Here is a 12866-nt window from a genome sequence, read left to right on the forward strand (position 1 = left end):
AGGATGGAAATGTAAAAGCCCTTCATGGGTGCCATCCCACTGAAGATTGGCAGGGAAGCTTTCACCTACTCCATTTCCAATCTGGGCTAATCCACCCCACCTTGGGAAGCCTAGTGGTCCCTTCCCCTGCCAGGAGTTCACCATATTGGCACCAGACTTAGTTTGGACACTCGATAAACTTACCTGTAACTGCAGCTTGGATCTCTTAAGCTTGAGTGAGATCCACCAAGCTCAACCTCCCCAATAGCAGAGATTAGAGATGCCTGCCACTGTGCCTAGCCAAGAAGCATTTATTAAACACTTAAGATTCCACCATTTAAAGTATGGTGTTATCAGACATGCCACCCTTGTGTCATAAAAAAAAAATGTGTAGACATTTTAGTTGATAAAGTATTCGTTCAAATGAGATCCCATTTGTAAAGCATTTAACATAGCACCTAAGCATATAGTAGGTACCAACTACATACTTACTCCCTCCCCTCCATTAACACCTAATTTCATGGGATCAAAGTTCTATTCTCTCAACCAGGATGTGCTGAGTGTCCTGGTAGAGCTCACCTGTGAGAAGCAGCTCGGGGAGGTATCTTGGGAGGTCTTTCTAATGACTTGGAGGGGGTTCTTTCCTTGTACTGGGGACACGGGCTACGGCTTCTGTTAACTTCTGGGAATTCATTGTCCTTAAGGAAACAAAATCAGAAGGAAGAAAAGGGGAAAAAATAAGTTCCAACCATTCATGTAGGATGAAGATTAATATCTCCACATCTCCCTAGAGCCAAGAAACAGAAATTTATAGAAGAATGGCTTATCAATTCTTCACATAGACAGTTCACATAAATACAAGATTATCATGTCTTCCAGTTTTAAGATGAAATTGAATTGGAAGAAGGTTCAAACAGCGATTAGCAGCTGTCACACCAGAAAGACCCTTACCACAATTTAGAGGTATGGTCTGAAGGACAGATGTCAGAAAGTTCAGCACTTTCTAATAAGGTCATCAACCAGTTCTAATGACTGTCTGGTAACTGACCCAGCAATGGGCAGTGTGGTTTCCTGTTCTCTTATGATGGTTGCCAAAGAAGATAAGAATTGAGCCCTTGGTTCTCTTGAATTGCCCCAATCCTATTACTTATTATAAAATCCTTTTTAAAATGGTTAATTAAATAAAATTAAAAATTAAATTGAATTTTAAAGGTAAGTTAATTTTAAAAATTAAATTAAAAATTAAATGAACAGAATTTTAAATCATCCTCAAATTTTATGCTAAGAGTGAGAAAGGATCCCAGTCATACCTCATTGTCACCTTCCATCCCACTGCTGACACTGAGAATGCTTCGGGTACTGGAGCGGTTACTATTGCTACCTGGTTGATGGAAAAGAAAGTCAGCTGAGCCAAATATAGTCACGGAAGTTACAAAGAAATCAAAGATTTCCTTGTAGGTAAGCTTTTTTTTTTCTGTTTCTAACAGAAGTTGTATGTGTATGTGTTGAAGCTTTCTTATTTTTGCCTTGTTTGCCAGCTTAAAGTCCCTCCCCTTCCTAATTGATGGCCTTCAGATATTCACTGGCATTTCTAGATCTAGAAAATATAAGTTAACATTGATAATATGGCACAGAAGCAAAAAAATATTTATTATTTTGTCAAAGTCAACGTACCACTAAAAATGGTAAAAAAAAAAAAAGCATTAAATTTATGCTTTTAGGCATCATTTCAAAGTCTGTCTTTGTTTATGAGTACATTTATTATGGTTCAGATGGATCCAGCTCCTTAACAACCTCATTTAGGATTTTCTTGGCAAAGATACTAGAGGCATTTGCCATTTCTTTCTCCAGCTCGTTTTACAGGTGAGGAACTGAGGCAAACAGGATTAAGTGACTTTCCCAGGGGCATACAGCAAATAAATGTTGAGGTCAGAGATGAAGCCAGAAAAATAAGTCTTCCTGACTCCAGGCCCAAAGTTCTGCCCATTGAGTCACCTAGCTGGTCCCTTATGAGTACTAATTTATAATTTTAAGAACTTACTTTAAAACAATACATCATGCTATCTCTACAAACTGGTAAATTAATAGGAAACAGTATGGTAAAGAGCCAGATTTGAAATCAGTAGACTTAGATGTAAATCTAAGCTTTACTACTTATTGCCTAAAAGTAGTAAAAACCCTAACTAGGGTTACAAAGAGTTGGACAACTGAAAAATGACTGAACAACAACAAACATTATCTATGGGAAAAATCACTAGTGGCTCATTAAAATGAGGGATTGGAACCACATAATCTCTGAGATTGCTCCCTGCTCTAAATTTTCAAATTCTTAGTTCTGACTGATAAGAAGCACATAGCTTTTTATCTGTCCCAAAGTCAGGCTTGCCTTGAAGGGATGTCCTACTTTACATAGGTTAAATCTTATTACAGTGAACTCTTAACCAACTGTTCAAATTCTTGTTCCGTGCTAGAATTTTGTTGTACCAAATTTAATTCCAATAAGTGGGTCATTCTCTGGGGTCTGGAAGGCCTTTCTTTTCCTTTCTTTCTTTAATACAGAGATTAGTTGGAACCAAATAGAATTTGTAATTGCTTTCCCATAGATCCCAAATTATAATATCCAATGTAGAACATTCAAGCATATATACATATATATCCAATTATATGTATGTATGTATGTATGTATGTATAAGATACAATAATAATATGGCACTTAAAGGTTGAAAAAGCACTCTATATACACTAACTCATTTGATCCTCAGAACAAACCTATAAGGTAGCTATTTACTACATACAGATAATATTTAAAAGAGATTGTATGACTGGCCACACACTCTGTAATTCTAAATCTAGTACTTTTTCCATTATATTAGGCTTCCCCCTAAATTACAGGTTAGTAGGTAATGATAATGATACTAATGATAATGATAATAATAATGAACTTCATTACTGATTGACTATAGGTAAAGCGTATGCTTTATATTGTTTTTTAATTAAAATGTTCAATTATCCAAAAAAAATCCTCCTTCTCACCCTGCTTCCTGCCATTTGAGAAAGAAAGAAAAACACGTTACAAGCATGTATATTTAAGCAAAACAAATTTCCTCATTGACCATGTACAAAATAAAAATGTCTCAGTCTGAGCTCTGAATCTGTCACCTCACTATCAGGAAGTGGGTACCATGTTTCATCACAAGTACTCTGGAATTGTTATTCATTTTTGTGTTGATCAAACTATTCTCTTGGTTCTTCTCACTTCACTTTTTCATTGACTCATGTAAGTCCTCCCGGATTTTTATCTCCTTCATCATTTCTTATGGTACAATATTACTGCATCATATTTATATACTACAACTTGTTCTGCCATTCCCCAATTGATAGGCATCTTTTCAGTCTCCAAATCTTTTATATCCCAAAAAGAATATCTATAAATATTTTATAAATTTTTTTGCTTTGCTAATTTTCTTAATATACCCTCCCTCTAATTTCTTCTCCCTTCTCCCCCTTCCCTCCTATTTCCCTTTGAAAAGAAATATATTTCTGTACTTTACAGTATGTATATGAATATTCTTCCCTCTTTTGATCAGTTCATGTGAGATAGATGTTCAAATGATCCCTCCTCCCTTTAAACCCCTTCCTACTTTATTTATATAGACTGGCATTTATGTATCCTGATTACAATTTCCCCCATTCTTCCTCTCTCTTTTCCTCCCTAGTGTATTCTTCCTTTTCTCTCTTTTTATTCTTTTAAGAAAGTTACAAAATGACAGACCCACTCCATGACTATGACTAAATATTTTCTCTATAACTCCTGATGACAGAGTTCTGAGAGGCTACATCTATCATCTCTCCATGTTAGAAAGTAAACAGTTTATTCTTATTTAGATCCTTTTAATTGTTTGCTAATGTTTACCTTTTTATGTTTCCCTTGATTCTCATGTTTGCATTTTAAAGTTTATATGTATTTTTTGTCTTTTGATGAGGAATGGTTAGAAGTCCTTGGTTTCAATAAAAGTTCCTTTTTTAACTCCTATGGGATTTTACTCAGTTTTGTTGTAAGTCTTTATCTTTAGTCCCCTGGAATATTTTATTCCAAGCTCTCCAATCCTTTATAGTGATGGCTGTTAAATTGTGTATGATAGTGACTGCAACTCCTCAGTTCTTGAATTACGGCAATTGGCAACTGAACTGCCCATATCTTTCTGGGTTTTTGCCTATTTTTCCTTTGTTGTGGAAGTTCTGGATCTAAGCTATAAGGTTCCCAGGAGTTTTCATTTTGAAGTTTCTTTCTGGAGGTGAGTGATAGATTCTTTCTATTTCTACTTCGTTCTCTAATTCTAAAGAGATTTGGGCAATTTTCTATTGTGATTCCTTGAAATATGATGTTTTTGATATTATATAAATTATGACTAAGGTAGTCTGATGATTCTTAAATTATCTCTCCTTGATCTGTTTTCCAAGTTGATTGCTTTTGCTAAGAAATAATTTATATCTTCTATTTTTTCAGCCTTTTGACTCTGTTTGAGTATTTCTTATTTTCTCATGGAGTCATCACCTTCTATTTGGTCCACCTTAATTTTCAAGGGGTTTAGCATTTAGTTAACATTCTGCAGCTCTCATTCTAAGCTGTACATTACCTTTCCAATTCTTTTATACCTCTAATTTCTTTCCCATTTTTTCCTTTAGCACTTTCATTTCATTTATTAACATAAGTTTATACTTTTTAAAAACTCTTGCTTTGGGGGCAGCTAAGTGGCTTAGTGGATAAAGAACCAGGTCTAGAAATGGGAGGTCCTGGGTTTAAATCTGGCCTCGGACACTTCCTGTTTATATGACCCTAGACAAGTCACTTAACCCCCATTGCCTAGTCCTTACTGTTCTTCTGCTTTGGAACCAATACACAGTATTGATTCTAAGACAGAAGGTAAGGTTTAAAAAAACAAACTCTTGCTTCATCTTTTCCAGAAATTTAAGCTGAACTGTGCACAAGCTATGTTTTTCTTTTAAGGATTTGCTTGCAGATACTTTGGAATCATTCTCTTTTTCTGGGTTTTTGTCTTCAATGTCCCTCTCACGAGGATAGTTTCTTATGGTGGGAATATTTGTTTGCTTGCTCCTTCTTCCACTTTCCTTCCTGATTTCGGGATTTATGTTAAGGCAAGGTTCTGCACATTTCTAGGCAAATTGTCTGAGCTAAGTTTGAGTCCTTGAAGGTCCTGTTTCTAATTTTTTGAGGTACTGGATGTGGTGTTATTCAAGGATCTGCAAACCTTTCTTTTTGGCCTTGGCTTCCCTGGGCTAGCAAAATGACCGGGTATCATTTTTTTCTCTTCTTGGATTTTCTGATCAGGAATTTGTCTGATTTGTTTCTTAGATCTTGTATCTGGAGAAGTTTTGGGATAAAGTTCAGCAATGCTGCTTTCTGCTTGCTACCAGATTGCCTCTTCAGTAGCAATGACAAAGTCTATAAATCTCTCTTTACTTGTGTCACGTTCACATGACAGCTAACTAGAACTGGCAAACCATCTGTGATCATGAAATTGGAAGGAAATTAACTGGCCAAGTCAGCAACATACTCTAATCGTCTGAGCTTAAAAAAAAAATCTTTGGCAGTCACCAAGTATCCTACAAAAGGTTTTTTTTTCTTTTTTCTATACAAAACCCCAATATCTACTGCTCCCAGAAATCAATTCTTTCCCATCCAGGCAGAGAATGCTATCAAAATAAAACACAGAAAACTGTATTTACTTCTGGACTATTATAACAGCTTGCTCATTTGTCCCCTAGCTCCTAGTCTTTTCCCACTCCAAACCATCTTACATATGGCTGCCAAAACAATCTTCCTAAGACGCATGTTTGACCCTTGCTCAAAAGCCCTATATGGCTCCCTGTTGACCTGAAGATAAATGACAAAACCTGGCATTGAAGGTCCTCCACAACCTCTTTCCACATACTACTTTCCCAGGCTTTCTGCACAGTAAGCCTTCCCATTCCTGCTTCAGTGCATTTCCATGAACTGACCCATTACACACGGGCAGGCTTTTTTTCCTCTACTCTGCTTTTCCAAGTCATCATCTTCCTTCCACGTTCAGCTAGTTGCCATTTTGTCTGTGAAGCCTTCCCAAGTACGCCAGGCTCTAATGGTCTTTCTCTCCTCTAATGACACATCTAAATAGCCCTGTGTTATACACCAAGGAAAATGTAAGTTGTCTGAGGGTGGAGGTTGTTTCCTTTTTCTCTTTGTAGTCTTTGGGGTCTAGCACATACTTAAGAGGCTTAGAGTTTGTTGAAATGAACTGAATTTTCCTCTCTTCTCCCATAACATGAAATGTCTAGTCTTCATTTATTCTGTCAAATTCCTCTCTAGACTCTTGTTTTTTAATTCAATAAACATTTATTGAGCCTCTACTATATACCAAGCATTTTTTAAAATGCATCAATTAAACATTTTATTTTTTCCTTATTATTCATTTTTGTAATAGAATAATTTTTAAAAACCAAAACCCCAAACTATATACCCATATAAACAAGTGATAAATCATATGTTTTCTTCTGGATTTCTACTCCCACAGTTCTTTCTCTGGATGTGGATAGCATTCTTTCTCATAAATCCCTCAGAATTGCCCTGGATCATTGCATTGCTATTAGTAGCAAAGTCAACTACTCAATTAAATATTTTAAAAGAAATCCCATTTCTTAATTCCACTAGTATACTGTTCTTTTCATTTCTGTCTTTGTGAACTTCTTAAAATCATCAACAAATGCAAATAAATAATATACAAAAAGAAGACTTTATGTGATTCTAGAAAATAATGTTATGCACAATTTGTTTTTTTTTAAGTACATATTAAATTTAACAAGGGAGTAACAAAACTGTTCTGTTTGTATCCTCTTCCAAATTTCTTTCTTCTGGGTTATTTTTAAAAAATCTTTTACTGATATCCTTTTTTGGTTCTAAACTTTATTTGGTTCACTGAAAATATATCTTAAACCCTTTTAGTTTCATATCTTGAACCCGGATCCTTAATGACTCAAGGCCTGGCCTTCTATCCACTGGCACACTACCTTGGTTCAGTGCTAACTGAATTAAATCACACATGCAAGAAATTTTTATAGAGACTTCATATAAAAGCTATAAGAACAGCTCAATGAGACATAGTTATATTGGTATTGGAGAAAGAACTCTGGACTGGAAACTGAAAGACCTGGATACTAATACTGAATCTGTAACTAATTACTGTGTGACTTCAGACAAATATATCATCTCCCTGGGCTTGTGGTCAGGAAGATACTTTCCTAAATTCAAATCCATACTCAGTGTAACACAAGTCACAGCAAGCTGTTTGCCTCAGTTTCCTCATCTGTCAAATGAGATAAAAAAGGAAATGGCAAACTACTCCAGTATCTTTGCCAAGAAAACCCCAAATGATCAGATCCCAAGGAGTCAAACAAGCCTGAAACAACTAAATAACAAGACCTGGCCCTCAAACGCCTCATCTGCAAAGGGAGGGATTGGACTAGACAGTGGTGTCAGACAAAAATATAAACCAGGGGCTACTAAACCCTGTATGCTGGGCATCTGTTGAGTCAGAAAACCGCCTGTTAACATTATCTATATACATTTTGTTAAATATCTCCCAGTTACATTTTTATCTGGTTCTGTTGCACACCTCTGGCCCAGAAGACCCTCAGAGGTTCCTTCCAGCTGTGACATTGTACAATTTTACAACACTCCCTCAAGTACCCTGAGTTACACCATTTTCAGCCCTTATGATTTTCCAGAGAAGAAATGTAATAGGTTAGCTACTGAAATTTACTATTGCTTAGCTTCCCTCTGACTCTTTTATCACTTTTCTGATGAAGAGCATAAAGTTTATTGATGAAAAACAAACTTAATCAAATATATTTGTGAAGTCAGAAGTACATCAGGACAGTTAGTCCACAGCTTCACTAGGTAGACTAATAAAGCCCGGAGCTTCTATTTGCACAGTGCTATGAGTTGCCTGTTGTATCAGGCACTATATTCGAATTTTCTAGTCAAAAACAAGTTTCATAATTAACTAGATTTATCATGCTGTAACTCTGATGTTATTCAAGCTACTTTCACATTCAAAATCTAGGTTTTGCCATCCCTAAAATGGATGAGATAAATGATTGCCACACAGTCAACTTTGGGGGAGATATGAAAGAAATGGGTTACTTATTTGACTTTTTGGTGCAGACTTGTGATTTCACTGGTGAAAAGAAATCCTGTTGTGAAGTTTTCCTCCTCTGATGTAGATGGATAACTCATCTGTAATTCATAATTTTAAGTCATCTAAAGCACTGAGAAGATTAAGCGACTTGCTGTTACCCAACTGATATGTCAGAGGCAAGACTTCAACTCAAGAATTCCTTACTCTATCCATTTGCTATATTGCTATTCTATGAATGCCATATTGGTCCAAACACAGGTCACACCTTTTTAAAAGAAGATCTCGTCTAAAGGAAAAATACATGTATACATTGAAAAATCATTCTCATTTGACAGATATACTTTATATGATTGGGTAAAAAAATTGTTTTGTCTTTTGTTTCAAATAAAGATTTTTTAAAATCCATTTTTGTCATCAATGTCTTTCATCGCTTCTCTTCCGAGACCACAATTATAAGCTATTTTCAAGTTTGAGCAAGTCAGCTTTTGGGGAAATATCCAGCCTATATCCTGATTAAATGCAATGCATGCAAAATGCCTAAATGACCCCTGGGAAAAATACTAGAAGTATTCATGGCTATTTCTTAGATTAGGAAGAGGAAAAGGAAGCAGTTTTAAACTCACACATGGATCCATGCCACATCCCATTGCTTCCCACAAAGAGTACTGCCTATGTGACTGTCAGTGACCCTGGAACTCCCATTTCCTCATCTGAAAAAACGAGGAAGTTGGACTGATGCTGTATATCCCAAGAATGCCTGACTTGTCCAGCTGAACCAAAGAGGAAAGTCTGTCAAACCATCTTCCCCCTTACTCCATCCTTCACTCCTCCTTACTTGAAGTACTCGAAGTGCTTTCTGTTTTCCAATCGCCTCTGCGTAGAGTATTTTTTGGTGGCAAAATGCTCTTCCTGGGGCCACTTTCATAGATCCCAAACTCTACTTTTCCAGAGAGTTGCTGAGAATGTCGAATAGGGACTGTGATCTCTAAATCTAAAATCAAAAAGGAAAAAGGAGAATTAGTCAAGAACCCCAAATATCTATCCCAATCAGCAAACATTTAAGTATCTAAATGTTTATCTCATTGAATCCTTACAACAACCCTAAGAGGGAGGTGCAATTATTAGCCTTATTTTATAATAAGAAAGTTAAGTGTCTTGCCCAGATTCATACACAGACTGAGGTATAATTTGAACTCTGGTCTTCCTGAGTCTAAGCCCAGATATATATTTCCTGAGTCCAGACCCACGTGTATATAGAATATTCTACATACTGTGCCACCTACTCTCACCTCCCCAAACAAACCCTTAAGTTTCCAAGAGACTACCTTTCTCAATTGATCCTGAAAACAGCCAGGGAACAGAAGAGGAGATCACTATGGGAAGTACTTCAGCTAAAAATGGAGGCTCTCTTCCAACACTAGGTAGTCTTCCTTCATTAGCATTACCCAGAAGGGGCTGGAGCACTAGAAAGCAGGAGCTCTTGACCTGGCATCTGCAAGCTTAATTTTTAAAATATTTTAATAACTGTGTTTCATTTTTTTATAGTCCTTGCCTTCCTTATAATTAATACTGTGTATTGGTTCCAAGGCAGAAGAACAGTAAGGACTAGGCAATGGGGGTTAAGTGACTTGCCCAGGGTCACCCAGCTAGGAAGTGTCTGAAGCCACATTTGAACTTAGGACCTCCCATCTCTAGGTTTGACTTTTCAATTCATTAAGCCACGTAGCTACTCTGTATTTCATTAAAACTGGATGTGACTGTAACTTTTCCTGCTTTAGCTTTTCAGTATGTTTTCTGCAGAAATTAGTGAGTTCTTATCAATAATATGGAATTAGGTCTTGATCAACAATACATGTAAAACCCAGTGGAATTGCATGTCTGCTACGGGGAGGGTAGAGGGGGGGAGTTAAAGAACATGAATCATGTAACCATGGAAAAATTTTAAAAAAAATTTTAATAATAAAAGAGAAATAAGTGAGTTCTCAAGTAATCCTATGTATTTTATTTTATGCCTTTAAAATGTTATTTTGAAATGGAGTTCTTTGTATTTACCAGAGTAGTACATAATACAAAAAGTAAATTAAGAACCCTAGCCATAATGAGAAGTCCAGCAGGTACACAGACTTCTAAGGCTGGGCTGCAGTATGGACGGGTTTTCCCAGGTAGTTTCCTTATTTAACAAAATGTTAAACCCGGAATAAATGAACATTATGGCTCTCCTCTCCGCTGGCTTCTATTCAATTCAATAAACCTTTACTAAGTACGTGCAAGTCACATCATCTCACTCTCTTTCTCTTCTCCCCTCATCCAGATTTCTACCCACAATCAGATTGGAACCTTGCCTGACCCTTTGGGGAAAATGCCCATTTCTCCTGGCACAGGACAAATGTCTCTGAGATCACTCATTTCTGGAGAAAACACACCAGGAAGCAAGAGAAACAAGAGAAGTCACATCCACCACAGTCCATTTCTACAGTGTCAGAAAATCATTGAGCCTTCCCAAGACACCTGGGTGGGTCCAGTTTTCAGGTGTGTGACTTCTAGTGTGCCTTTGGCTAAAAGGGTTTTTACAACCCTGAGTTCCGCCTGGCTGCAGCCTCTCCCTCTGCCCAGGGTGTGACTTGAAATGCTCTTCCAAAGCAAGGTGGGAGGGAAGGGGTGCCCAGCAGCTGGGATTCAAGGAAGTTTGGCCCCTGACTGGGGCTTGCTAAGAGGTAGAGTATCTGATGTGAGAGACCAACAAAGGAGAAATACAGTAAATCCAAAGAAATGATCTGTAAGGCATTAACGGTTTTCCCCAGAGGGAATTAAAAACATGGTTGTATTTCAGAGGAGGAACCTCATTGCCTTGTGCATTGTTCTTTCCAGAAACAAAGTCTGGCCCCATACTCTAAGTACAAGATGGTTTTAAAATGAACGTTTCTAGACCACTGTTTGACTTTGGGATCTCTTCTTCCAGAGGTGAACTGGAAATAATGAAACTCAAAAGCTTCCTTTTTAAGAAGGGAATGAGAGAACAGCAAATATTTTAACAGGAAAAACACTGGTGTTTCTGCATATCGATGGGAGTGACGAAGTCTTAATCCCCAGATACAGTCACTGTTTTGTGTTCATTTTTATTTCTACCTTTTGAGTAGAAATTTTCTGCCTCCCTCATTGGCTACTAGGGAGCTGGGCTCATCCATTTGGCGTTACTATGCCCTTTCTCTGTTTAACATTTAAAGACCTTCTTCCTAGCTATGTGACCCTGGGCAAGTCACTTAACCCCCATTGCCTAGCCCTTAATGCTCTTCTGCCTTGGAGCCAATACACTGTATTAACTTCAAGACGGAAGGTAAGGGTTTAAGAAAAAAAAAAAAATTAAAGTCCTTTACCACCTGATTCCAACCCATTTTTCCAGCTCCTTATATTACTCTATTTTGATTACATATACTTTTTCCCCCCTGGTGGTTTTTTTTTTAATTTCTGTCCACATTTTCATGACCCCATTTGAGGTTTTCTTGGCAAAAATACTAGAGTGGCTTCACATTTCCTCCTCCAACTCATTTTATAGAGAAAACGGAGGCAAACAGGGTTAAGTGACTTGCCCAGGATCACACAAGTGTCTGAGACTGAATTTGAATCCAGGAGGGCAAGTCTTCCTAACTCCCCCAGCACTCTTATCTATTCTACTATTCATACAAATTGGCCTTCTTGCTATTCCTTACATACAACATTCCATCTCTTCTCTTTGGGCTTTTCACTGGCTGTCCTCCATTACCCTCTCCTCAGCCTCTTAGAATCCCTTAAAACTGATCTACATGAAAACTTTCCTTTTTCTCTCTCATCTCCAATCAGTGCTACCCACCAAATTGTTGTCTCCCTCAGTGGAACATAAGCTCCTTCAGGACTGGAACTATCTTTGTAAATCTAGTACCAAGCACAGTTCCTGGCACATAGTAGGCATTTAATAAATACTTCTTCAGACACTTCCTAGCTATGTGACCCTGGGCAAGTCACTTGGCCCCCATTTCCTAGCCCTCACTGCGCTTCTACCTTAGAACTAAAACACAGTATTGCTTCTAAGACAGAAAGTAAGGATTTTAGTAAATAAATAGTTGTCGATTGGTTAGACTTCCACCTTTCTCAGCCCCAAAGATTTTTAAAAGTCAAGTGATTCAGGCTAAATGTCTATGATACATTAAGATTCTTAAAAGAAAGGGACATTCCTGCTTATAATGACAAAGATAACACTTTGCATTGTATAAAAAGTCTATACTTTTTCCAAAATGCTTTCATTATATTTAAGTCATTTAACCTTGAAATAGCTTGCTGATTGGTCTCCCAGTCATAAGCATCTTTCTATTCTAGTCCATCCTTCATTCAGCCATCAAAGTGATCTTCCAAAAACACACAGATCTGACCACATCAAACCAGTGCACTCCACCCCACTCCCATTCAATCAACTCCAGTGGTTTCTTATCACTTCAGGATGAAATATAAAATTCTGTTTGGCATTCAAAGCTCTTCATAACCACTACATCCCTTCCCCTCTCCGCCCCAAGCACACATGCACTCACGTATACACCTTTGCAATCTTCTTTTTTTTTTTTTTTTTAAAGTATGGTTTGAGAGTCAAGCCTAGAGACAGGAGGCCCTGGATTGAAATCTGGTCTCAGCTGCTTCCTAGCTGAATGACCCTGGGCAAGTCAC

General features: G+C 37.3%; 1 protein-coding gene across 1 annotated transcript in view; it reads right to left on the reverse strand.

The window, feature by feature from the left end:
• The window catches only part of PIK3AP1 (phosphoinositide-3-kinase adaptor protein 1), a 145702-nt gene that overhangs the window by 6331 nt on the left and 126505 nt on the right, over window positions 1–12866 (reverse strand). Inside the window, exons 16-18 of the mRNA XM_044660207.1 lie at window positions 9010–9165; window positions 1290–1360; window positions 559–677 (exon numbers count right to left, since the gene is read on the reverse strand). Of these exons, the coding sequence (XP_044516142.1) occupies window positions 559–677; window positions 1290–1360; window positions 9010–9165 (346 nt within the window). The remainder of the gene's footprint in view (window positions 1–558; window positions 678–1289; window positions 1361–9009; window positions 9166–12866) is intronic.

The sequence above is a fragment of the Gracilinanus agilis genome, chromosome 2 (genome assembly GCF_016433145.1).
Source record: "Gracilinanus agilis isolate LMUSP501 chromosome 2, AgileGrace, whole genome shotgun sequence".
Taxonomy (NCBI): domain Eukaryota; kingdom Metazoa; phylum Chordata; class Mammalia; order Didelphimorphia; family Didelphidae; genus Gracilinanus; species Gracilinanus agilis.